Source organism: Microcebus murinus, chromosome 16 (assembly GCF_040939455.1).
Source record: "Microcebus murinus isolate Inina chromosome 16, M.murinus_Inina_mat1.0, whole genome shotgun sequence".
NCBI classification, from domain to species: domain Eukaryota; kingdom Metazoa; phylum Chordata; class Mammalia; order Primates; family Cheirogaleidae; genus Microcebus; species Microcebus murinus.
In genome coordinates, this window is record NC_134119.1 from 71854516 (window position 1) to 71882224 (window position 27709).

The window sequence follows — 27709 nt, forward strand, 5'->3', positions numbered from 1 at the left end:
GAAAGAAAAACCATATACAGTCAGCCCTCTGTATCTGTGGGTTCCACATCATTGGATTCAACCAACCTCAGATTGAAAATATTTTAAAATATTGTACTGAAGATGTACTGCCTTTTTTCCTTGTCATTATTCCCTAAATAATACAGTGTAACTATTTATATAGCATTTACATCCTATTAGGTATTATAAGTATTCTAGGGATGATCTAAAGTACATGGAGGAATGTGCATAGGGTATATCCAAATACAGTGCCATTTTATACCAGAGACCTAAGCATCTGAGGTAGGTCCCACAACCAATCCCTAGAGATACCAAGGGAAAATTGTATATGGTTATCTGAGGGTTCACAGGCATCCACTGGAGGTCTTAGAATGTTACCTCCCAGAGATATAGGGCGACTACTGTATTTTCATTATAGCAGTGATTCCTGCTCATTTGAGAAAACTTTTTTAAAAAAAGAGCAAGGGGAAAACAGTTCACAACAAAATTACATGGACTCAGTCCAATTCTGTGGTTGACACCTCTTCTTCAGGGTGCTTACCCTCTGGCCACAACTGGTCTGGAGATGAGCTGGTCCCAGAATCTGAAATGTGAAACCAAGAGGCAGAGATGCTGCTGACGTTAACACTGTAACACATGCATGTTTTACTTGGGGCAGCAGATGCCAAAGTGGAGTGCCCAGCCTGGCCCTTGGGTGTTCCAGACAGTCCACCAGGGATTTCTGTATGCCTTAAGATACACTTACTACTCGGAGGTACAAATCTGTAACTTATAAATGACTATGCATATCCTGGGAATGTGAGACCATTTTTTTCTTAATGATGGAGTTCTTGTAAAGAATGAACAAGAAGTGTATATTTCTCAGCCTCAGTACTGCTCACAATCTGAGCTGGGTAATGCTGCTGTGGGGGCCATCCCTCACCCCTACTGCGAGATGCCAGTAGCTTCCTCACATGCTCTATCACAAACACCCAAATGTCTCCACATGTCCCTCGGGGGCAGAATCACCATGGGATGAGAACCAGTGGTCTAGAGTAGAATAGTTAAATATGTCAAAGTGTATGCACACCGTGGAATATATATTGAGAAGAAACTATAACTGTATAGGGCAACATGGATGAGTCTAACATACAGTCCTGAGCAACAGTGCATGCTGCATATCTCCTTCATAAAGAACACACACAGTAAGGCAGACCTTACTCAACCGGGCTACTCCAATGGGGTTTTGTAGGTAGGGCTTCAGAGACTGGACTCAATACCAATTCCGACAAGGACCAGTGCGGGTCTGTGGATGGAAGATTACTAAGAGAAGACATCAGGGATAAGGGGGGAATTCTTGCTAGGCAATATTTTTGCTGAAGGCAGACCACAGCGAGAAGATACTGAGGGTGGGGGATGAGGAATTCAATCAGGTGTCAAGGGTGAAGGGAGGATTTTTGCTAAACTATTTTAACTTAGGATTCTTTCTTAACTGGGATCCTACAAGGACAGAAGTCCAAGATCAGGCTTCATTGAGCAGAGGACTCAGGGGGCCTGATTAAAGTTGGGCTGAGCAGAAGCAGTGTGCTTTTCTTTATGTGGGTTATGTGGAAAACACACACACAAATCTCTGGACAACACAAGCCCCACCCTGCTACCAGGGTCCCTGGGACACAGCACCACCCTCTCCTGATCTGAGGTGGTCCAGGGAAGTGCTCCACCAAGCAATCACTGATGCATGGGGGACTTTATTTCTCCAATTGCTTTCCCAAGGCCATTCTCTTCCCTCCCCCTCCCTTGCCTCCATTACCCACCTCCTCTCTCCATCTCTCTTGACTGGAGTTAACTCTCTCCTAGCTGCCAATGCTGGCTGCCCACCCTCCTCTGTGACACAGCCAACATGGGCTGGTGCAGGTCAGCCACCTTTTATGAGGAAGGCTGTAGTTAAGACAGCAGACGAGAGAAGACACACCTGTGAGAGAACGATGGCTGCTAGAAGGCCCTCCCTGCTGGCCTGAGGGTCAGGTCCATAGAATCCCAGCACTCTGGAGACCCAAGGTCACAATCACAGAACCTCAATGCTGCCAAGCCCAGGGGACTCACCCATTCTAGTCCTGTACTTGTTATCCTCACTGGCCACTGTGCTTTTCCCCTTGGGGAGAGGCAGTGTAGCTTGACTGCAATGCACAGTGGGATCCTTTTAAACCTCTGAAACTTCAGCTAAAATCCAGCCCAAGGTTCTGCCCACCCTTAGACCCAAAAGAGAAGTTATTTGGTGAAGAAATCTGGGGACAAGACAGCTGAGTGTGAGACTGGGAGTGTCAAGAATGATACTGCACTGAATCTGCAGAGGGATACTTTTACACACTGTTACCTCGTTCCTTCTCTTTGAGGTCTCTCTTTCTCTCTCTCTCTCTCTCTCTCCCTCCCGCTCCCTCTCCCTCTCTCCTCTCTTTCTCTTTCTTTCTCTCCCATCCCCTGGCTTGCAACTCTAGGGGGTGGTTGGGACATTTATAGAGAAGGGATGTACTTAGAAATGGATTTGATGGGGCAAGCAAACTTGTTCCACATTTCTCTTCAGCTGATGCTGCCTGGGAAGAGGCCACATGCCACACACTGAGGCATGATATGTGCTCCTAAAAAAGCTCATCTTAAGACAGCAGTTCAGAACTCAACTCCAACAAACTTCAGGATCAGGATTTCTTACCCACTCTTTTCAGAATCTGATGAAAGGACTCGCTTCACAGAAAGAAAAGGACACCCATACACATGAACTAGCCAGTCTTCACAAAAAGCCTGCCCACACCTCCATGGACCACAGGATGGGCTGCATTGGAGACAGGTGGGGATCCACTTCCTCTGTGAGGTTTATCTGAGGTTCTTCCTGTCAGGGAAGGGCACCCAAATGGAGAAGCCACAGATGCCTGGCTGGGTTTCTAACTCGTGCAACTCACAGCCTTCATTAGCTCAAAGTGGCTTTCACTCTGACTTGCCCATAGAAGCCAGGGAATACAAGATATGGGCAAGTCAAAATTCCAAGGGGATCCCCTCTCAGAGCTTTGATGCTGTGTTGACCAGCTTAACTACTTCACTTGGCTAGCAATGCACCACCTTGGAAGGGACATTCCAGGGTCATCCCAGGGAAAACATTCAGAAAGAGCTCAGATTTCACTGCAGCTTCCTGCTCCCCATTCTGAGACCCACTCTGTCCTCCACAATGGCACCCCTCATAATCCAAGTTCCATAGAAGAAAATGATTCTTATGCCCTGGGCTGAGATGCTCTGCTTCCACAGAAGCTTCTGCCTAGGTGACCCCACCATGCTTCCAGGTGCCCTGGATCCCTGATCTAGCCTCTATTAGCAAAGAAGTTCCAGAGAAACCCCCAGTTCACTTTTTGGCTTCACTTTATTTAGTCATTATCAAATTATTATACCAAAATGTATAATTTACAATACAGGGGAAAAAAACATACACAATTCCAGTTCCATAAGGAAACCACGTTTATTTATTTTCCATCATCCACTTCCAATCTACGTTCATATGTGCACATATGTTTACATAGCTGTAAAGATAGCAAACCTTCTGTTTACCATATTATAAACATTTTCAACATGGCAATAAGACCTTTATAATTATGGTTCAGAGAAGTTGAATGGGACAAATTAGAAGTGTCCTAAATGAATAACTGGTGCCAAGGGTGGAAGGTAACGTAAACATTAACAACTCAGTATTTTTTGTTTCAACAACTAAAGCAACAAATTGTGTTTATTCCCTTTCCATCTTAGCATGAGCTTCTTTTTTAGCTTTAAGAGGGACAACTTTGCTGTTCAGTCACAAGCAATTTCTCCATTGAGTTTCCCCTTCCGAAACAAGTCCTCAGCATTCTGTCAGGACTCAAACACAGAAATGCTTTCAAATAGCAAAATCTAACTATAATGCTGTAGTGCTGTGAGTGGAGTGTTGTATAGGATCTCTCACCAGTACCTGTTTGCTGATACAGAAAAGACAGTAAGAGCTCCTACCAAAAAGCTTCTCTTCCTGATTATATTTTAAAGGTCTGATTCTATTAAGAGTTTGTTTATGTACAATGAGGTGGAAACTCCCTATTAAAGGATTTCTCATACCGAATACCTTCACAGATTCTTTTTAGTTTAAGCATTCTGATGCAGAAGTGGGTTGGTATCTCAATGGAAGTACCTTCCACACATGCTCATGTTCTATTTCAGTGTATATGCTGTCATGTTTGGTATAGGCCGAACCATCCCTGAAGCTTTGTCCACATTTATTACCATCCTATGTTCCCTCCAGGAATTCTCCAATGAATAATTTAATAATCTGGCTAAGGAATGTCTCACATTTATCAGTTCACTGGATAGCTTAAAGAAATCTGCTGGGCACAGTGGCTCATGCCTGTAATCCCAGCACTTTGGGAGGCCAAGGCAGGAAGATCACTTGAAGCCAGGAGTTTGAGACCAGCCTGAGCAACATAGCAACATCCCATCTCTTAAAAAATATCTTTTCTACTGACCAGGGAGAAGTCACATCTGAAGACACACCTTCATGTAGGATTCTGAGAGCAAGTTGGGAGAAAACCGTGGCCCACATTCACTATGTTTCCATGGGTTGCTCTCCAGGGTGTGTCCTTTGATGTTGGATGAGAGAAGAGCTCTTTCTGAATGTTTTCCCACATTGAGGACACTGGCTGGGTCCCTCCCTGCTATGGAGTCTCTGATGTACTGCCAGGTGAGAATTCTGCTTGAAGGACTTTCCACATTCTGGACACTGATATGGGGTCTCCTTGGTGTGAATTCTCTGGTGCTTGGTCAGACAGGAGCTGTCCCTGAAAGCTTTGCCACACTGATTACACTCATAGGGCTTCTCACCAGTATGAGTCCTCTGGTGCCGAATAAGGCCAGCAATGTTCCTAAAAAGTTTTTGACACTGATTACAGCCATACGGCTTCTCGCCAGTATGAATCCTTTGGTGCCTGATGAGGTATGCACTCTCAATGAATGTTTTCCCACACTCTTTACATTCGTAAGGTTTCTCTCCAGAATGGATCTTTTGATGCACAATGAGGTGAGAGTTTCGGTTGAAGGATTTCCCACACTCCACACATTCAAAGGGCTTTTCTCCAGTGTGAGTCCTCTCATGTTGGGTAAGGTATGAGCCATCTCGGAAAGCCTTTCCACATTTGCTACACTCATAGGGCTTCTCACCAGTGTGGATTCTGAGGTGCACAGTGAGATGGGAGATGTCAGTGAAGGGTTTCCCACACTCATTACATCTATATGGTTTTTCCCCTGTATGAGTTCTTTGATGCAAAATCAGGGATGAATTTCGGTTGAAGGTTTTTCCACATTCTAGACATTCATAAGGTTTCTCACCTGTGTGAATTCTCTGGTGTTGTGTTACAGCTGACCCATCACTGAAAGCTTTCCCACACTTATTGCATTTATAGGGCTTCTCTCCTGTATGGATCCTTTGATGCACAATCAGGTTGTAGTTCTTGGAGAAGGATTTTCCACATGCATTACAGGTATAAGGTTTCTCTCCAGTGTGAGTTCGGTGATGCAAAACAAGAGAAGAGTTCCGTTTGAAGCATTTGCCACATTCAGTACATTTATACTGTTTCTCTCCAGGGTGATTCCTCCTGTTTTCATTAAGAGATGAGCTCAGGCTAAAGATGTCCCCAAAGTCCTTACCCTCATATAGTTTCTTGCCTCTCTTCATTACTTTTTGATGACCAAGAGAGGTAAAATGGTTAAAAGATTTAACACTTTCAGGGTATTTATAAGGTTTCCCTCTGATTTGATTTCTTCCAAATTGAGTAACTTCGATGGAATAGTTGAAGACTTTTCCATAGGCATTGTCACTAGTTCTCTTAGCTGCATAACTTTTGGGACAACTGTGTAAGGCTGGGTCACAATCCAGACTTCTAACATCTGAGTCATGTATATGGAAGCCATTTGTTATAGGAACTGTCTGAGCTGATGAAAGGTCTGAGCTTGCACTCAAATGTTCCCCGAAACCAGGATATTCACTAATTGCTTCCTGAGCCCTTGGTTTCTCTGGAGTTAAAGCTGATTGCCTCAAATGTTCCTCCTGGTTCTCATAGTCCCAACTATCCCCTAGAATGGAAAAACAAGGAACCTCCTTCATAAATCCTTCCATTTCTATGGCACAAGATAGTTCTTCCTCACGAATATTCTGAGCTGTCATTTTCAGTCTCATGCCCCAGGCTGAAAAGGAAAAGGCAGACTTAGGTATATGAAACTACATCTGGAAGAGGAATGGAAAATAATGATGGGCCAGTATGTATTTTTACTTGTTTTCCTTTTAAAATTCACATCTATAAAAGGGGAGGCAAAATGAGAGCCAAGACAGATTTGAAAAGAGCCCCACAGCATTTTCATCTTCTTAGAAAGCAGGTATGAGGAACAGTATTAAGGGTAAACATCACCAAAAGGATTAGTGTGATATGTGGGAGACCACAGACTGGCATCATAGCTCACACTGGAATTCCATCTTGGCCACTGCATCCTTGTCCCTGTTGCCCACTGCCCATCATACACATTTCCAATGCCCCAACTTCACAAGGTGCTTACAACAGCACTGAATATGCAGTGCCCTGTGGTTAGAGTCCTGCATTCATGGATGGGACACAGCACAGGCTCAGTGACCTGAAAGTTCTGGGTCTAAGTCCTAGATCTGTCAGTGACCACCTGCAGGGTTGTTAAGAAATCTGAATCATGTCTGAGGCAAGTCCTGTGGTAGGGAATTAAGAGTATTCTGTAAGCAGCTGTTCATGTCTTCATCATTACTAACCTTCCTTTCACCACCCTCTTCCTTTCATCCTTCCTTTCACCTCCCACTACTCTGACTTCACAATATTAAGACAAACGGTTCTCTATATTTTTTAAAGTAAAAGGAAATTATATTCTCGTCTCACAATATATATATTTTAAAATTTCAAGGCCGGGCGCTGTGGCTCACGCCTGTAATCCTAGCTCTTGGGAGGCCGAGGCGGGCGGATTGCTCAAGGTCAGGAGTTCAAAACCAGCCTGAGCGAGACCCCGTCTCTACTATAAATAGAAAGAAATTAATTGGCCAACTGATATATATATAAAATTAGCCGGGCATGGTGGCGCATGCCTGTAGTCCCAGCTACCCGGGAGGCTGAGGCAGAAGGATCACTCGAGCCCAGGAGTTTGAGGTTGCTGTGAGCTAGGCTGACGCCACGGCACTCACTCTAGCCCGGGCAACAAAGTGAGACTCTGTCTCAAAAAAAAAAAAAAAAAAAAAAAAAAAAAAAAAAAAATTTCAGATGGATAAAGACATCAATATAAAGTCAAGTTTAAATTATGTAGGACAGGTTGGGTGCAGTGGCCCATGCCTGTAATCCCAGCACTTTGGGAGGCAGGAGGATCGCTTAAGGCCAGGAGTTTGAGACCAGTCTGGGCAAAATAGCGAGACCCTATCTCTAACAAAAACTTTTTAAAAAATCATCTGGGTATAGTGGTGTGCACCTGTAGTCCCAGCTATTCAGGAGGCTAAGTCAGGAAGATAGCTAGAGCCCAGGAATTGGAGGTTGCAGTGAGATATGATTGGGCCACTACACTCCAGCTTGGGAGACAAAGTGAGACCCTGTCTATAAAAAAATAAATATATAAAATCTATATAAAATAAATTATGTAGGATACCTTCATGAGTGGGACAACAACCTTGATCAACAAAGCTTGAAAACAAAAACCAGGCTGGGTGCAGTGGCTCACGCCTATAATCGTAGGGCTCTGGGATGCTGAGGCGGGAGGATAGCTTGAGCTCAGGAGTTCGAGACCATCCCGAGCAGGAGCGAGACCCTGTCTCTACTAAAAATACAAAACAATTAGGCAGGCATGGTAGTGCACATCTATGGTCCTCAGGAGGCTGAGGTGGGGGGATCGCTTGAGCTTAGGAGTTTGAGGTTGCTGTGAGCTAGGGGAAGCCACAGCACTTACCCAGACAGCAGAGTAAAAGAATGTATCCAAAAAAAAAAAAAAACCCATACAGATGAACAAGTTTGATATATTTAAAATTTCCATACAATAAAATATAATAAGAGATAAAACCCAAGTGCCACATGGAAAGAAAATACTATAAAATATAGGGCTCCAAGTCTATATAGAATTCTTATTGAAAACCACAAAAAAAAAAAAATGGGGAAAGGATACAAAGATGCACTTCATGGATAGAAAACAGAAATGTGGCTGGTCTGAAGGTAGTGAGTTATCTCATTTGATTGTTCTCAGTCAGTTACAGATTTAACTCCTTGTTCTACTACTTTCCCCTCTCCTCATTACTGTACTCGACTAGTCTTAAAAAAAAAAAAGAACACAGAAATGTCATGAAAATGAGTATTTGCTCATTTTCATTATCATTTAGGCAATTACCAACTTAAAGAATACTCATATGGCCGGGCGCGGTGGCTCACGCCTGTAATCCTAGCTCTCTGGGAGGCCGAGGCGGGCGGATTGCTCGAGGTCAGGAGTTCGAAACCAGCTCTCGCAAGAGCGAGACCCCGTCTCTACTACAAATAGAAAGAAATTAATTGGCTGACTAATATATATAGAAAAAATTAGCCGGGCATGGTGGCGCATGCCTGTAATCCCAGCTACTCGGGAGGCTGAGGCAGCAGAATTGCTTGAGCCCAGGAGTTTGAGGTTGCTGTGAGCGAGGCTGACGCCACGGCACTCACTCTAGCCTGAACAACAAAGCGAGACTCTGTCTCAAAAAAAAAAAAAAAATACTCATATGAAATGGGCAAATTTTGTAAATACAAATAAAGTGTGATAATATAAAGCTAGGGCAGGTCATGTGGGAAGACTTGGGAGGCAAGTTGTCAGTCTGCTTGGCAGGGCAACCTGGTAGCAACATTAAAACACAAAATGGGCATAACCCACCACCCAGCAATTCCACTTGTAGGTATCCCAGACTCAGAAAGCAAGATAAATGAACTCAATCCATACCTATGGAGATGGTCTTAAAGGCTGGCAGGGACAAGACAGACTGCTGGTGAAGGATGAAAATTATCATTGACAGATCACTTACTAGCAAAAGTCAAGTAGAAAAATACCAAAGGTAATGGAAGGTTACTTTCCAAGTGCTGGAGGAAAAAAATATCAGACACACTGTCTTTCAAGAGTGAAGGTTAAGATGAAGACAGCTTCAAAAAGCAAAACCAGAGTTCATCTCCAAGGACACTAGCCAAAATAATTAGAAAAACTCATGCTTCAGGAAAAAACACAGAAAGAATGAAAAGAAAAGGAACTGATGAATGCATATTTAAATGAAATCCAGTGCTGACCACATTAAATGCAGCAATAACAATGACTTTGGGAATTAGAAATACTGGACAGCAGTGGCCTGTAAGATGGAAAAGGGGTAATGAATTAAGTGTTCTGAAGCCCTAATATTGTTCATGACTCATGTTAGACCTGGCCAAGTCAGGAATGAAAGAATAAATGTAATGTAAAACTTCCAAGCCTACAGAGCAGTGGTTTTTATCCAGGGATGGTTTTACCCCCAGAAGACACCTGGCAATGTTTGGAGATGCTTTTGGTTGTCATGACTCGGGGGCAGATGACACTAGAGGCCAGGGATGTTGGTAAACATCCTATAATGCACAGGATGGCCCCCCGCAACAGAGTATGATCCAGCCCCAACCTTGTAGAGGGAGAGAGGAATAATAAAACCAGAACAATCCAGAAGAAGCTGGTCAGGAAAGCAGTACAAAAAGGACAGGCTAAATAGAAATATATGGTAAGATGTCACCAGTAGCAATAAATATAAGTGGCTTTAATGGACCAGATAAAGACTCTGTGTCAGAAGACAATGAGTAGGCCGGGTGTGGTGGCTCACGCCTGTAATCCTAGCACTCTGGGAGGCCAAGGCGGGCGGATTGCTCGAGATCAGGAGTTCAAAACCAGCAAGAGTGAGACCCCGTCTCTACTAAAAATAGAACGAAATTAATTGGCCAACTAATATATATATAGAAAAAATTAGCCGGGCATGGTGGTGCATGCCTGTAGTCCCAGCTACTCGGGAGGCTGAGGCAGGAGGATTGCCTGAGCCCAGGGGTTTCAGGTTGCTATGAGCTAGGCTGACGCCACGGCACTCACTCTAGCCTGGGCAACAAAGCAAGACTCTGTCTCAAAAAAAAAAAAAAAGAAGACAATGAGTAAAACAAACCCCTATTTATTTGGAAAAATGAAAACCTGTTTCTCAGCAATTGACAAATTGATGGAAATTAGAAAACACCTAGAACTGCACAACAGTGAAAATGGCACATTTCTAAGCATGTGGCAAATGAGGATGCAGCAAACATAGACCCTAGACAGAAATGTCTTTAGTGCTTATATTTTAAAAAGACAAAAGATGAAGTTCCTATGGGTCCTGATGCATGGATTGCAGCATGTCAGCAGACATGGTGGCCTCCAAGGCTATCTACAAATTTTCTTCAGGCCATCAGCTATGGGTTGTATATACCACTGAAATGAATGGCAAAAACACATTTTGGTTTATGGATGAAGCATGGTGCCACCAAAATGGCCTTGTTGGCTTCACTATATGACTGATGATCCTTCAACAATAAATCTACTGCTCATACATCCATTGGATAAGCCATAAATTCCGCATGAGTGGCACTTCAGAACACTGTGTACGCTAGTGCATCACTAGAAAGAAGTTTCAGGGTGGCTGCCACCTTATAAGGTGTTAAACCTTATAAGTAAAGACAATGAAAAACAGTTTAAACATGTAAAATATGAGAATTTTTATGTAATCGTACTTATACTGCTTACCATTAACTTGATTAATAAAAAGAAGACAAAAAACTGAAGATTAGCAATCTCACTGTTCAACCTAAGACTGAAGGGAAAGAAGTGTGGACTAAACCAACAGGAGGTGGAAGGAAAGTGATAATAAAAATAAGACCAGAAATTAAGGAAACTAGAAACAAGAAAATAGCTGAGAAAATGAAGAAAACCAGGTCTGTTATTTGAAAAGACTCATGAAATAGGCATATCTTTGGCAAGGGTAATCATAAAAAAATGCAAGAAGGAAAGTGATATTAGCTGTGAAATGGAGATTTAACTAAGAAACAGTAGAAAGTTACCAAAATGGCAAAGTTGGGTATATCCTAGGAATGCAAGGACTTTGAAGCATCAGAACATCTATTACTTTAATTCCCCCTATTAACTGTCTTATACAAGAGAGTTCCCTTACACCTTATTGCAATACATTCAGAAAGCAGTATGAGGAAATCTCACCCACACTGATGATCAAAATACTGAGATTAAAGTAGTAGACCCCTTTACTCTATCTCAATAAATTCAGAAAGTGCTTGAAGGAAAGCTCAGACTCCTGATGAAAATTCTTAATGGGGAACATAGGGAATTAAGGTAAATATCACACCTAAAGAGGAAACATAAAAATCATCCATTTTTAAGCCAAGGCCAACCCCTCAGACACTGACTATGTGCACAGCATTCAACAGTGATGTGAAGGGGCCAGCTGGTCAGGAGGACTATGCTTCCAGCTGCCACTCCTGGACACTGCAAGGACTTCTTCCACTGAGGGGACCTCCTGAGGCTGCCATGCTACCATGACACATTTCCTGTGCTGAGACTTCTGGGTAGATGGTGGCCTGGGTGGCCTTTGGTCACCCTGTGAAAACAAGACTTGAGAGCATCTCCTTGCAGGTATGTGAAGAGGAGAATGCATGTGTATGGTTAAAAGAAATGAGATAAATCAGACACATACAGGATATCACTTAGGGAAATCCTATAGACACATAAAATATTCTGCATATTAGGCCAGGCATAGTGGCTCACCCCTGTAATCCTAGCACTCTGGGAGTTCGAGGTAGGAGGAATGCTTGAGGTCAGGAAACTAGCCTGAGCAAGAGATGCCATCTCTATTAGAAATAGAAAAAAATCAGCCAGGCATGGCGGTGCATGCCTGTAGTCCCAGCTACTTGGGAGGCTGAGGCAGGAGGATCACTTCAGCCCAGGAGTTCGAGGTTGCAGTGGCTATGATCACACCACTACACTCTAGCCAGGGTGACACAGAGAGACTCTGTTTTAAAAAATATGTATGTACTTCCAGAACATACATATACGTTATTCAGAACGTATATATATGTTCTGGAAGTAAAAGTATAATAATGGGCTGGTTAGACACCTACCAAAGCTGTGATCATGACTGTCTTGGGGACAGGGAAGGGAACCAGCCTTGAGTAGCAAAGGGAATGTCCATTTCATCTAAAAATAGGTCCTTCCTTCATTTAAGGCTAGTCAAGGGAAGCAGTGCAAGTGGAGAAGGAACAAAGAAATCTGTAACTGGCTGGGATCATTTAGTTGTAAACAGCACTAAACTCAAACCAGGCAGATACTTCCATTGTTGAAGACTTAACCACCACCAAGAAAGTAAAAAGATAACCTACCAAACTGGAGAAAATATTTATATACGTGTATCTAGAACATATAAAATTCTTACAACTCAATAATAAAAAGGCAAATAATCCAATTTTTAAAAATGGGCAAAGGATCTTGTCTTAGTTTGGACTGCTACAACAAATATACCATAGACTGGGTGGCTTAAACAATAGAAATTTATTTCTCACAGTTCTGGAGCCTGGAAGTCCAAAATCAGATTGCCAGCACGATCAGGTTGTGGTGAGGGACTTATTCTTGGTTTGCACATAGCCACCTTCTTACTGTGCCCTCACATGGCAGAGAAAAACAGGAAGCAAGCTCTCAGGAGCTCTTCTGTCTCCTTTTATAAGGGTACTAATCTCATTCATAACGGTCTGCTCTCAGGACCTAATTATCTCCTTAAGGCCTCACCTCTAAATACCATCACCTTGGGGATTAGACTGCAACATATTGATGTTAGGGGGACATAAATATTTAGTCCATAGCAGATCTGAATAGATATTTCTTCAAAGAAGACATACAAATGGCTAATAAGCACATGAAAAGATGATCAACACCATCAGTCATTAGGGAGCACTAACCACAGTGAGAGACCACTTTATACTCACTAGTCTGGCCAATACTAAAAATCAACAGCAAAAAAACAGACATTAACAAGTATTGGCCCTAGCACTCTGGGAGGCCAAGGCAGGTGGATCGCTCAAGGTCAGGAGTTCAAAACCAGCCTGAGCAAGAGCCAGACCCTGTCTCTAATAAAAATACAAAGAAATTAATTGGTCAACTAAAAATATATAGAAAAAATTAGCCGGGCATGGTGGCACATGCCTGTTGTCCCAGCTACTCAGGAGGCTGAGGCAGGAGGATCGCTTGAGCCCAGGAATTTGAGGTTGCTGTGAGCTAGGCTGACACCACGGCACTCTAGCACAGGCAACAGAGTGAGACTGTCTCAAAAAAGAAAAACAAAAAACAAGTATTGGCAAGGATGTGAAGAAACTGGGGCCCTCAAACAGTGCAGCTGCTTTGGAAAACAGTATGGCAATTCTCAAAAAGTAAAACATGTCATATCATCTGGCCATTCTACTCCTAGTTATCTACTCAAGAAAAATGCAAACATATATTCACACATAAACTTGTAGATGAATGTTCACAGCAGCACTATTTGTGATAAACAAAAAGTAGAAACGACCCAAATAAATGTCCACCAACTGATGAATGAATAAACAAAATGTGAAATACCCACACAATGGAATATTCTTTAGCCATATAAAGGAACAAAGTACTGACATATGCTCCAACGTGGATGAATCTTGAAAATATTATGTTCAAGTGAAAGAAGTCAGACATAAAAGACCACATATTATATGATTCCATTTATGTGAACTGTCCAGAACAGGCAATTCCATAGAGACAGAAAGTCAGTTAGTGTTTGCCAGAGGCTGGTGGAGAGAATGGGAGAATAAAGATTAACTGCTAATGGGTACAGGTTTCTTCTTGGGTTGATGAACTTGTTCTGGTATTAGACCGTATGATAGTAATGATTGCACAACTTTGTGAATACACTAAAAACCACTCCACTGAATCGTTTACTTTGAATGGGTAAATCTATGTTATATACATTATATCTCAATAAAGCTGTAATAAGTAAACTTAAGCCTTCAAGAACAGTGCTACTGATGCTAAGGGCAGAGAACCTACAGGGAAGAGAGCTGAACAAGTCTCCTACAGCTCTCACCTTGGCAGTACTTCCTCTGGGACATCCAGATATATTTGGAGCTGTTACGTTGTCACAAAGTTTGAGGCAATTTTCACAAAGGGGAATTGCTAGCATCTGATAAGCCTGAGCCAAGGATGCCATGGTAGCCATTTGCTACCATGCTCAGGATCATCCCACATGATACTAGGCCACTCTGTAGACCAAAGTTCCTGCAGGCATCAACCTGGGGTACTTTACAACAGAATAATATTACATGTGTTATAAGACATTAGGGGAACGGTACCTTCATTTAGGAGGACACTTACAATAAATTCAGACATTGCCCTGAATTCATGGACTCATTCCCTACTCTGAATTCTGTCAAAAACTGGCCATTCCAATTACACCCTCTCCCATGGTTTTGAACTCCTGACCTTGAGCAATCCTCCCACCTCAGCCTCCCAGAGTGCTAGGATTACAGGCGTGAGCCACTGCGCCCAGCCTCTCCCATGGTCTAAATGTTTGTGTCTCTTCCCAAAATTTGTATGTTGAAATCCTAACCTCCAAGATGATGGTATTAGGAGGTAGGTCTTTTGGGGAGGTGATTGGATCATGAGGGTAGAACCCTCATGTTTGGGATTAGTGCCCTTATAAAAGAGGCCCCAAAATATTCCCTTGCTCTTTCCACCATGTGCAGACACAGCTAGAAGTGCCATCTATGAACCAGAAAGTAGGCCCTCACTAGACAAGAAATCATCTGATGCCTTGATCTTGGATTTCCCAACCTCCAGATCTATGAGAAATAAATTTTTATTGTTTATAAGCTACTCGTTTATGGCATTTTGTTATAGTAGCCCCAACAGACTAAAATATCCTCAATTGACTAGGATCTGAGTGCCAGTGATGTAACAAATGATCACAAGTATTCAGGAGGACATTAGGGCAGGCTTAGGGAAAATAATAATAAATTAGGACATTTAATGCAAGAATCTGTTTTCAAAATATATTATTGTCCTTCTACACATTTATTATTATTTTAGCAGTACAATGGTACAAAAATTATGTTGTAAAAAAATTCACCTTGATGATATTCACATATTTTAGGGGTTCCCTGTTCCCCCTACTCTTCCTCTGACCCTGCCCTCAAATGACCACTGTACACACTTCCTAAAGCCCCCAGTTTTACTGATTCTTTCCCCAAGTTGTCCTCTTCCCTATTGCCACTAGAGGAGGTGATCTCCAAGGATTTCTTCACACTGAAAGTTGTCCCAGTACATGCTAACACTTCAGGACTAGAGAACTGCTGTCTGTGATAAATTTTCTTGAAGCTATTCTTGGTCAAAACACAGGGAATATATGACCTTTTGCCTGTGGATAAGGCAGCTTATGTTGCCTTACTTTTGTAAGTGCTCAAAACCCGCTTCCACCAAGGTTCCACCAACTCTCTTCCTTTCCTATTTAGAAAATCTACCTGCTGTGTCCACTTCCATAAAATTTACTATGCCAGCAGCATCTACCCATTCTTTGCTTCATCTAGTTTCACTAAGACTTCTCTTAATCCAAAAAAATAGTCTCTAGCATCTAACTGCATCCTGTCTTTTAGAGTAGCTACACCCAAGCATTTAAATACAGAAACATGTATTTTTAATGCAAATGCCTTTCCTTTTATTGATTCTCTACAAGGACTTAGGGCTTTAGTATTTTAAAAATGACATGTGCATTTAATATTACTTATAAATTAAGGGTGCACTGCAAAATATTGATCATAAAGAGTGGGCATGACACAAAAATTAATGCAAAATGGATCATAGGCTAAAGATAAAAGCTAAAATTTTAAAACTCTTAAAATAAAAACAAGGCCAGGTATGGTGGCTCACGCCTGTAATCCTAGCACTCTGGGAGGCCAAGGCGGGTGGATTGCTCGAGGTCAGGAGTTCGAAACCAGCCTGAGCAAGAGTGAGACCCCGTCTCTACTATAAATAGAAAGAAATTAATTGACCAACTAATATATAGAGAAAAAAAAAATCAGCCGGGCATGGTGGCGCATGCCTGTAGTCCCAGCTACTTGGGAGGCGGAGGCAGTAGGATCGCTTGAGCCCAGGAGTTTGAGGTTGCTGTGAGCTAGGCTGAAGCCACGGCACTCACTCTAGCCTGGGCAACAAAGTGAGACTCTGTATCAAAAATAAATAAATAAATGTGTGTTGAGTCTGTCAAGGTCAGAACCACTGGTCTAGACACCATATGGCATATTTCTGGTACTTTAAGACCATAAATGGGAGAAATAACAGTTTTTACATGGAAGAGCTGAGCTTGCATAGAATTCCATTTCCAGGCACTCACCTCTCAAGGGCAGAGGGACACAATCAAGGCCTGGCATCTGGATGATACTTGAAATCAACAGTTGCCAGACCTCAGCCATTCATGCCCATCCATATGGCTCCCACCATCTCTCTGTACTGCCTAGGATAACATTTACTTTACTCGTTCAAAACTCATTAACATCAACAAGTCTCCAAACAATAAATGCTGGCGTGGATGCCGAGAGACAGGAACGCTCCTACACTGCTGGTGGGACTGCAAACTAGTTCAACCTCTGTGGAAAGCAATATGGAGATACCTTAAAGTGATACAAGTGGATCTACCATTTGATCCAGCAATCCCACTACTGAGCATCTAACCAAAAGATCCAATGACACTCTACAAAAAAGACACCTGCACTCGAATGTTTATAGCAGCACAATTCATAATTGCAAGGCTGTGGAAACAGCCCAAGTGCCCATCAATCCAAGAATGGATTAATAAAATGTGGTCTATGTATACCATAGAGTACTATTCAGCTCTAAGAAACAATGGTGATATAGCACATCTTATATTTTCCTGGTTAGAGCTGGAACCCATACTACTAAGTGAAGTATCCCAAGAATGGAAAAACAAGCACCACATACACTCACCAGCAAACTGGTATTAACTGAGCAGCCCCTAAGTGGACAAATAGGTACTACAGTAATAGGGTATTGGGCATGTGGGAGGGGGGAGGGGAGGAAAGGGCATTTATTGAAACCTTAAAATGTGTACTCCCATAATATGCCGAAATAAAAAAAAATTTTTTTAAACAAAGAAAAAAAAACAACTCATTAACAGAATTTATCTGCCACCAACTTTAACCTGTCCTAATAAAGTTAGCTATCTGATCATCCAGTATAATCAAGAGTCTCACTCCTTTTTTTTTTTTTTGAGATAGAGCCTTGCTCTGTTGTCCAGGGTAGAGTACAGTGGTGTCAGCCTAGCTCACTGCAACCTCAAACTCTTGGGCTCAAGCAATCCTCCTGCCTCAGCCTCCCGAGTAGCTGGGACTACAGGCACCCGCCATGAGGCTAATTTTTCTATTTTAGTAGAGACAAGGTCTCACTCTTACTCAGGCTGGTCTCGTACTCCTGAGCTTAAGCGATCCTCCCACCTCGGCCTCCCAGAGTGCTAGGATTACAGGCATGAGCCACCTCACCCAGTACTCTTATTTTTGATGATTGATTGTTGACAACTTTCAAGACCACCTCTTCTCCCCCTTTCTCTCCCTGCCCCCCAACATCTGGGCAAATTAATAAAAATGTCTGAGTGTTTCTTCCTTGCTTCTGGTGGGAAGTTCAAACCACACAAGCCCCAACAAATGGAAGGTCACCCTCATCCCAGCCCCACTCTCTAATCATAATAAAAGGCCAGTCTCCTTTTCCTGGTCTCTCATGCTATTTTTGGACTAGCTTGAGAAGCCTGCCTTGGTCTCTAAAGAAAGCTTTATCACAAATAAACCTCTACCCTGTTAGAGTATGTGTGTGTGTGGCATTATCAGTCTCAACATCAGAACCATATTTTGGGCAGGGGTCCATCCTGTTTTTCCCAAGTGGCCACGACACCTAGTTATTTATTTTTTACTTCACATTAAAGTAAATGGATAATTGTTTTTTGTTTTGTTTTGTTCTGTTTTGAGACAGAGTCTTGCTTTGTTGCCCGGGCTAGAGTGAGTGCCGTGGCGTCAGCCTCGCTCACAGCAACCTCAAACTCCTGAGCTCAAGCGATCCTCCTGCCTCAGCCTCCTGAGTAGCTGGGACTACAGGCATGCGCCACCATGCCTGGTTCATTTTTTCTATATATATTAGTTGGCCAATTAATTTCTTTCTATTTATAGTAGAGACGGGGTCTCGCTCTTGCTCAGGCTGGTTTCGAACTCCCAGAGTGCTAGGATTATAGGCGTGAGCCACAGCACCCGGCCAATAACTGTTTTTTAAATGTGTTGAGTACACAAGGTTAAATGATGCCCTAGATCATAAGTGCTATCAGGAAAGGGGTTTGGGTCTATTTACTTATTACGTATGTAGTCTAGGTACTCAGCACAAAACTTGGCACGTAGTTGTACAGCTGGTGGCGGGCCCTCTCCCTTCCCTAGATCAAAAAAGAAAAGGCTCAGGAGACCAGACCAGACCGGCACAGGACAAAACTGCCAGGCCCACTGAGAGGAACCGCACCCAGAAGTCCACTGGGATAAGAACGTTTCCGCTCCTGGATTCCACAAATACCTCCAGCCCCTCCTATTTCTCAACGACCACCCAAGGTCACAATGGAAAAATCCCAGCTCTTTCGGCCAAAAGTCCCTAGCCAGGCCCAAAGGGTATAAAAGGCCTCAGCCCCTTCAAATGGAGGCAACTTCTGGTGTCCCCCTCTCTTGGGGCCCCAGAACCTCGTTCAGGAGTGTATAATAAAGCCATGTGGTTTGGCCCCTTTCTCTCTGTCTGTCTTTTCTTTTCGCTGCCTCCGAAAAACCTTACAATAGTAAGTGGTCAATAATCATCTGCTGAATGAATAATTATCAACACCCAAAATCAATACTTTCCTAAAATAATCAATTAAAAACATTTAAAAATTTTAAATCCCATACAAAATAGAAAACAAAACTAACAAAAATTATACAGTATCTTTGTGGCAAGAACTTGAAAAAGTTTATTGAAGACCTCAAAGGACACTTGGATACACGTGGAGCTGGACCAAATCGACAGATGAGTGTGGGCCCAATACTGAAACCATGACAACTCATACTGTCACAGACTAACCTGGAAAAGCAATGCCTTCGTAATGCAAATTCTGTAGGAATTTCACTGGAACATGGCAAAATTCATATAGAAGAGGACAGCCCCTGAAATATCCAAGACATCTCCTTAAAAAACAAAAGGAAGGGAGGAAGAGGAACTAGGAGCTGTTCTACCAAAGTCAAGTCTTTTCCTAAAGTTTCAGTAACCAAGCAGTCCACGAAGCTCTGGGAAGGAAGAGAGCCCCAGACAGAATTGGAGGCCTATAACTTGGCAGGTGGTAAAGGCAGACTCACACATCAGCAAGAGTATTTCTTTTACTGTCTTTTCAGATGGGAAAATAATGACAAATCCTTATTTACACCCACTGTCACACACAGATGTTTATAAATTCCAGATGGACGAAAGACCTATACAGTTAGAGAAAAAAAAATTTAGAATGACTAGAATAAAATATAGAACTACAAAATATCACTGAGTTTGGGTAGAGATATTTCTTAAACAACACAAAGAGGCACAAAACATAAAAATATATGAAGCATCATGCTATATCAAAATGAATACTATAACATGAACATAAGATTAAAAAAAAATTTAAAAAAAACCAAAGAATTATAAATACTACCCCAAGGGCAGCTTAAAGCAGAGGACCCCAGCAGACAGCACTTTGATTATATGAACCAAAGTCTAACCACCACCAACCTCACATGCCTCCTGATATGAGGCTCCCCAAAAAGCATGATTTCACCTAGGTAATTTCCTGCCAAAGATGGATAACCTGACAAGAACATCAACTGAACACCAAGGGACAACCTACAAAATAACCAGTTGGGTCTTTTAAAAAACAGGAAAGTTAACCTCAAGGCAAAGTGTTAAAAGAAAAAAAAAAACAGGAAAGGATAATACCATTTAAGTTTGAAGGAAATTAAAAAGACATGACAACTAAATGTGATAACATGGGCCAGGTAGCTCATGCCTGTCATCCTAGCACTTTGGGAGGATGAGGCAGGAAGATTGCTGAGGCCAGAAGTTCAACACCAGCCTAGGTCCTGCCTCGACAAAAAATTAAAAAGTTAGCTGGGCAGTAGCGGTGAGTGCCTGTAGTCCCAGCTACTTGGGAGGCTGAGGCAGGAGGATCACCTGAGCCCAGGAATTTGAAGTTGCAGTGAGCTATGATGATGCCACTGCACTCTAACCTGGGCAGCAGAGCAAGACCCTGTCTCAAAAAAAAGAAAGAAAAAGAAAAGAAAAAAATAACATATGATCCTGGATTGGATCCTGGATCAAAACAAATACAAAACAACCAATCCAGCTACAAATAGAGTTCTGTATTAATAATAAAGTATTTGCATATGATAATAACACTGTAGTTTTGTTTAACAATGTTCTTATTCTTAGGAGATCCAAGGTGAACTGTCATGACATCTACAACATACTTTCAGTAATTCAGCCAAAAAACTAAGTGTATGTAAATACAGTGTTATCACAACTGTATGTGTCACACCCTACGTATTTGTGTATGTCTGTAAAATATAAAAAGAGAGTATATGCATGTGCTTGAGACAGGGAGAAGGCAAAAGTAAAGCTAATGTAGCAGAGTGCTAATAACTTGAGAATCTGGATGTTTTACACATGTCTACAAAACTATTCCTGCAACTTTTATGTAGATATGAAACGTTTCCAAATAAAAAGTTGGGTGGAGAGAAAGAAAACAAGCATTAGAATGAAGAAAAGTCAAGCTTAGCATTCAAAACATATTTTTACAGACCCAAGTCATAAACAACGAAATTTTTTAAATTGGCAAAGGGTAAGGGATCTTTCCAAGGTGATGGTAATTTTGATAAAAGTTTAGGTTGCATTTGTCAAAACTCATCCAATGGTACAATAAAGATCTATGCATTTCAGCCAGGCGCCATGGCTCACACCAGTAAGCCAGTAATCCTAGCACTCTGGGAGGCCGAGGCAGGTGGATCGCTCAAGGTCAGGAGGTCCAAACCAGCCTGAGCAAGAGTGAGACCCAGTCTCTACTATAAATAGAAAGAAATTAATTGGCCAACTAATATATATAGAAAAAAATTAGCCGGGCATGGTGGTGCGTGCCTGTAGTCCCAGCTACTCGGGAGGCTGAGGCAGTAGGACTGCTTGAGCCCAGGATTTGAGATTGCTGTGAGCTAGGCTGATGCCACAGCATTCACTCTAGCCTGGGCAACAAAGCAAGACTCTGTCTCAAAAAAAAATAAATCTATGCATTTCACTTAAGGTCAATTTTGGCTGAGAAATTTTTTAAAAAGCAATACTGAAGTCTAATTCACATTGGGCACAATGAGGTGTTTGAGAGGTAAGTAGAGTGATATGGGCAATTTACTTTGAAAAGTATCCAAACAAAGCTAGATTAATGGATGGCTAAAAGGATGGACAAAAGGAAAAATCCAGGATACAGCAAGTATAGGAGACGTTAACAGGTTGTTACCACACAAGCCTTTCAGCTTTTCTACAGGCACAAAACTTTTTATTATAAAATATCGGGGGAAAGGGAGAGAAGGGGCCAAAGGAAATAAACAACTAAACCAAGGAAGACAGCAAAATAACCACTAAACAGAAAAACACGGTCGTCACTGAAACTGCAGCAAACTGTGATTTTTGCAAATATCAGACGGAAAAAGAACAGGCGACCTGACACTAGCAGGACTCAGTGAAAAAGCCCTTAGGAGCAATATCACTTGTTTCTTGTCAGAGACCGGCCGATACCTGCAAAGATTCCTCCTGTTTGGGCCTAGGGACCACAGGTAGCCAATAACCAGCCATCAGCTTCTGTATTATGCTGCTTGCCAGCTTAGGAGAGTGGGAAATTTTCAGTTGACCCTTATCTGACTCAGCACCTGCCATCTCGCCTGTGCTAGGGTGATTAAGTTTAGAAACTAAGGGGAAGGGCAGTGGTGCATGGCACAACTGACCACAGGATATAGCTGCTAGTCCAGGGTCAAAGCACCCTGGCCCCCTGAGGCGCCTGACAATGCTTTCTGTACCTAGTGAACTGCGCTCAGGCTTAGATCACAGGATGCAGGATGTATTTCAACTAAGATTAATGCTGTCCATAATTAGGATACTTCAGAGGCTTCCCCTCGGATGAATCTTAGCTGCCGCCGGTGACTCCTACAAAACCCATCTCAAGGCTCCAACTACTCCCACCCCGTTTGTGCTAAAACAAGATAGAAATGTAAGATTAATGTTTTCTCTTGCTTTTGTAAAAGTGCTTGCTAATTAGATTTTTAGAGTGTGGGGTTTTTTGCCTTTAAAAGGGGGCCATTTTTCCCTGCTCATCACTACTTTCTGTGCCTGCCACTCTGCAGGACAGGAGTAGTCCTGGCCAGTAAATAAAGACTCACAATTTGGCCCAATTCGGTTTCTAAGGTGGTCTTTTCTCGCACTTCGGACTATAGTACTGCCACCGGACAGCAGAAAAGAGGCAGACCCAGGGGCTGCCCCAGCAGCCGGGCTAGGACACCCAAGAGGCCCCAACGTGTTGGCCACAGTGGAAGGCGTGCTCAGAGGTGAGAGCGCAGAACTCACAGGGGACGCGAAGGGAAGAGCAGGGGCGTCCACACCAGCTCCGGGAGACCCCGCGCTCAGAGGAGCGTCCACGCCGGCCTGAGGGCAACTTCGCCTGCGCCGCCGGGGGCGTCCACACCCGCGAGGACCGCCGCGCCCCGGGCAGGACCCCCGCCCCGACAGGTCCGACGCGCCCCCTACGCGTGTGAAACCACCCGCGGACGCGCCGCTCACCGCCCCACCAGAACCCGGCGCCCTCACGCCGTCCTTTAGGCGGTGGGGAAACCGAAGCACTGAAAGGTCGATGCGCGGGGCGAGGCTCACTGCGGTCGGGCGGCAGCGGCCATGTTCAGGGCTGGTGCGCATGCGCGAACGCCGGGACCCGGATGTGCACCTCCCCGGAGGCTCTACGGCCCCTCCTCGTTCTTCCGGGTTGATTGACAGCGGCGCGCTCTGGACCCTCTCACCCACTGCTTCTTACCCACGCCCCGCGCCCCAGACCTCTCGCTCTTGACCTCTCTCAGACGCCCGGCGCTCCCGACCTCTAGCCGGCGACCTCTGACCCCAGCCTGGAGTCCCCGACCTCTAGCTGCCACCTCTCACTGCGCACGTCGGTCCCGCTGCCCTTCTTGCAGCTTACTTATTTCCTTACCCGATTATCTTTTTATACCGCTGATACTTCTTTTCTCCTGTGGTTTTTTTTTTTTTTTTTTTTTTTTTTGAGGCAGAATCTCACTCTGTTGCCCAGAGAGCCGTGGTATCAGACTAGCTTACAGCAACCTCAATCTCCTGGGCTCCAGCGATCCTTCTGCCTCAGCCTCCCGAGTAGCTGGGACTACAGGCATGCGCCACCATGCCCGGCTAATTTTTTCTATGTATTTTTAGTTGGCCAATTAATTTCTTTCTAATTTTTAGTAGAGATGGGGGTCTCCCTCTTACTCAGGCTGGTTTCGAACTCTTAACTTTGAGCGGTCATCCCGCCTCTGTGCCTGGCCTCTCCTATGGTTTTAATCTGATGCTATCATTGTTTCGTAGTGGAGCCTTTTTATTTACTGTATAGTTTGCTAAAATGTTTCTATACCATAATTTATTAATTTTTTTATTTTGAGAAAAGTGAAAATTCAGATAAGTATGCCTCATTATTCATTGACAATATAATTAATTCCTTAGCAAAACAGAAGCTACACATTTTTTAGAATGAATAGGACGGTTAAGGATTTCACATAGAAGATTAACAATACAAATCAACACATGAGTTATAGAAAAATCAAGATGTAAGAATCGATAATAAGCAGCTAGGAAATGTGCTTTGATGTTCCTGCACCAGCAGGTCTCCCTGGCAGGAACTGCTTCTCAGGACCCTTTAGCATCTTATTATCACACAAAGGAACTGCCCAGGGGCCTGTCTTTACTGACCAGGCCACCAGCGAGCTTTCCTAACACACCACAACTGTTTCCCTTGCAAACAGTGGAAAATAAACTCCAAGCACCCAGCAGAAAATTCGACATTAAGAAACTTTAGGCTCCAAGTAACACAACAATTAAATATGAGGCTCAAGCCAGGTAGACCCTGCTAGCTGCCAACTTAAAGTCCATTATCCTGTTTTCCTTACTAAAAGAACCCCAATTTCATGAGGGATGGTAGTAGCTAAACATCTAGAAACCTTGGTTTCTCTTGTACTTGGGTCATCCACGCCACACAGTCTGCACAAGATAGAAGCTGGAGTCTATCACATGGAGTGTCTGGAAAAGCTAAGTGGGAGCATACTTCCTGCCCATGGCTCTTCCCCTTCTTCCTGCCTGGAGATGCCTCAGCCTTTCAGCAACCATGAGATCAAAGACCCAGACTAAGAATGGCAGAGGAAGATGTTAAAAGGAGCTTGGTCTTGTGACTTTCTCAAGTTGTGTCACTGCCTCTGGATTGCCTATTTCTGGAGTCCTTGTCAGATGAGAAAAATAAAACCCCTATTTGAGTGGGCCTTGGCAGTCAAGTTCCAAACCCTAATGGACATGATAGTTGTACATTGCTATTACCAAGTAACAGCAACAAAAGAGAGAAGCAAATGCTATTTGAAATACTAGCAAGACTTCATAAAAACACAATTATAGGGGAAGATTTAAACATATTATCTTAATAATGTGGCACTTTGTAGATTAAAAAAAATCAACAAGTATGACAGAGATGGCTACCTGGTTGTCAGGATTCTTGCCCCAGCTCCGTGGTGTGGAGTTGCCAGTCAAGGGAGCTGCTCCACCAGGGCAAGCTGAGGAATGCTGGCAGCCTCTACGGTCTGGGAACAGCCCCCAGCTGACAGCTGGCAAGAAAATGGGGATCTCCATCCTACAACCACAAGGCACTGAATTCTGCCAACAACCTGAACGAGCAGGGAAACAGATTCTCCACGAGAAAAGAACACAACCCTGCTTACATCTTGATTTTAGCAATGTGTTGGACTTCTGACCTGCAGAACTATAAGATAACAAATCTGTATCAAGCCACTAGGTTTGTGGTAATTTGTTACAGCAACAATAGAAAACTTATACACCAGCTACAATGGAATTTTGGTGCTTTGAAGCAGGATGTTGCTTTACCAAAAACTTAAAACACATGGCATGAACTTAAAGGGCAGGCAGTGAGAAAATAGATACCGTGGAATAGAAAGCTGGAGACCGCATTACCATGGTCACAAAATGTTCAGCAAACTGCTGGATGCAATAACTCGGAAGACCAGGGCAGGCTGGGGTTGGTGGAGTGAATGGCCAGATAAGTGACCAACTACCACAGAAGGAGGGTCCTCTGGAACTGGGCTGGCTGCTGCACCTGGACAGGACTGTGGCGCTCCTTGGGGAAGGGAGTGCTGTGTGTTACAAAAGATGTGCACAGATACCTGTGGCTAGAGGTGTCTGGTGCTACCCTGCTCTGTTTCAGAGGGTGGAGGTCCTGCTGGGATGTGGCTGCCCAGCCAGGGGCCCACTTCCTAGGCTTCCTGGTATCTAAGTGTGGCTGCATGGCTGGTGCGCACCAACTAAGGAACAAAGGGAGTGGGCATGAGTGATGTGGGATAAATGTGTGTGTGTGTTCTGACTGCTCTTCAGACCACCTGTACCCCCACATCTCTCTCTCCCTCTCCTCAGGCCTTCCTATTCCCTGAGACACAACCAATGTTAAAATTAGGCCAATTAATAACCTTATAATGGCCTCTAAGAGTTCAAATGAAGAGTTGCAAATCTCACAATCCAAATTAACAGCTAGAAGTGATTAAGCTTAGTGAGGAAGGCATGTTGGAAGCCAAGCTACGCCAAAAGCTAGATCTCTTACACCAAACAGCCAAGTTGTAAATGCAAAGGAAAAGTTCTTGAAGAGAATTAACACATTGCCACACTAGAAAAAAAATTTTTTTCCTTGGGGCCACAGTGTCATATTATGAAAATATAATAAAAACTTTGAAAACAAAATGATCCTTTCTAATTTAATGAAAAATTTATTTTGTATTGTTTTCTGTGTGAGTTATATGCAACTTGAAAAAAAGTTCACTTGGCTCCCAAGGTAACAAGACACGTGAGTTACATATGCTTCACGAAGCCCCAGGCTAAAAACTAGCATCAGTTAAATACAACTCACATGACAGTTAATGTGTTTAAAATGTTCCAGTCAACATACAAATGATAAGAAAGCAAAACAGCCTTGTTGCTGACAGGGAGAAAGTTGTAGCCATCTGGATAGATCAAACCAACTGTAACATTCCCTTGAGCCAAAGCCTAATCCACAGCAAGGCTCTAACTCTTTAATTCTATGAAGGCTGAGAGACGTGAGGAAGCTGCAGAAGAAAAGTTTGATGCTAGCAGACGTTGGTTCATGAGACTGAAGGAAAGAAACCATCTCCATAACATAAAAGTGCAAGGTGAAGCAGCAAGTGATGATGGAGAAACTGCAGGTTTTATCTAGAAGATCTAGCTAAGATTATTGAGGAAGGTGGCTACACTAAGCTACAGATTTTTGGTGCAGACAAAAATAGCCTTCCATTGCGAAAAGATGCCATCTAGGACTTTCATAACTAGAGAGCCGGCAATGCCTGGCTTCAAAGCTTCAAAGCACAGGCTGACTCTCTTGTTAGAGGCTGATGCAGCTGGTGACTTTAAGGATTTACTGCTTAGAAAAAAAGGTTCCTTTCAAAATATTACTCTTTTTTTTTAAAGACACAAGGTTGCCCAAACAGGAGTGCAGTGGCCCACTCACAGCTCACCACAATCTTAAGCTCCTGGGCTCGAGTGATTCTCCCACCTCAGCTCCAGAGTGGCGCGCCCCGCTGAGAAGCTGCCTCCCGCTCCAGGTCTCTTCCAGGGGCGACTTCCTGGGACTCACATTCCGCAGCCACTAAACCAACAACACTGCAGACTCAGAAAAAGAGCCCCTGCCCCATCCATCCGTGATCCTCAGACTCTGCGGAGGCCGGCCGGGCGGGGCATCACCGGCCGGGCACCCAAGGACAGGTGGCTCCTAGGGCACGCTGCAAGCGGGGCGCGTCCCCGAGTGCGGGCTACGGGTCAGGGGCTGGGCGCACCCCGGCCGAGCCACGACACCGGGATAAGCAGAGACTCTGGGCCTCATGCCAACTGCGCAGCTCTGCCCGCGCCCCGGCCGCTGCCAACCCCCCGATGCGCGCGCCACTGGGCCTCACGCTCTATCCGGGCCTCCAGCAGCATTGCGCGCGTGCTTGTGCGTCAGCCGCCTACATTTCCCAGAAGGCCCCGGGCCCGGGGTGTCGCCTTCTTCCCGTGGGTCAAGTTGGCCATGGCGACGGCGCCCTCTGCTGGAAGTGCGGGAAGTGGCGACGGGCCGGACTGGCCCCCTCCTCTGGACTTGGGCTCAGCCAGGGCGCCTGGCACCGCACCAGTGGTGTCCACACTCAGACTCCAACTCCAATTTTTTCTATTT

The 27709-nt window shown here is 43.7% G+C and overlaps 1 protein-coding gene across 2 annotated transcripts; it reads right to left on the bottom strand.

Annotated features, from left to right (window-relative positions):
• Window positions 1-37: 37 nt before the first annotated feature.
• On the bottom strand, window positions 38-27484 carry ZNF329 (zinc finger protein 329). 2 transcript variants are annotated; one of them, XM_012758071.2, is made up of 2 exons: window positions 27056-27484; window positions 38-6222 (listed from the first exon to the last, which is right to left on the bottom strand). In XM_012758071.2, the coding sequence occupies exon 2, from the start codon at window positions 6212-6214 to the stop codon at window positions 4589-4591; it is 1626 nt and encodes a 541-aa protein (XP_012613525.1). In that variant the 5' UTR covers window positions 6215-6222; window positions 27056-27484; the 3' UTR covers window positions 38-4588. The 2 variants fall into 2 exon arrangements, with proteins under 2 accessions (XP_012613525.1, XP_012613524.1); XM_012758070.2 differs by having other exon boundaries at window positions 22795-27484.
• Window positions 27485-27709: the final 225 nt, after the last annotated feature.

Excerpts from the sequence above, each read along its gene's own strand:
- ZNF329 (XM_012758071.2), bottom strand. The coding sequence starts at position 6,214 with ATGAGACTGAAAATGACAGCTCAGAATATTCGTGAGGAAGAACTATCT.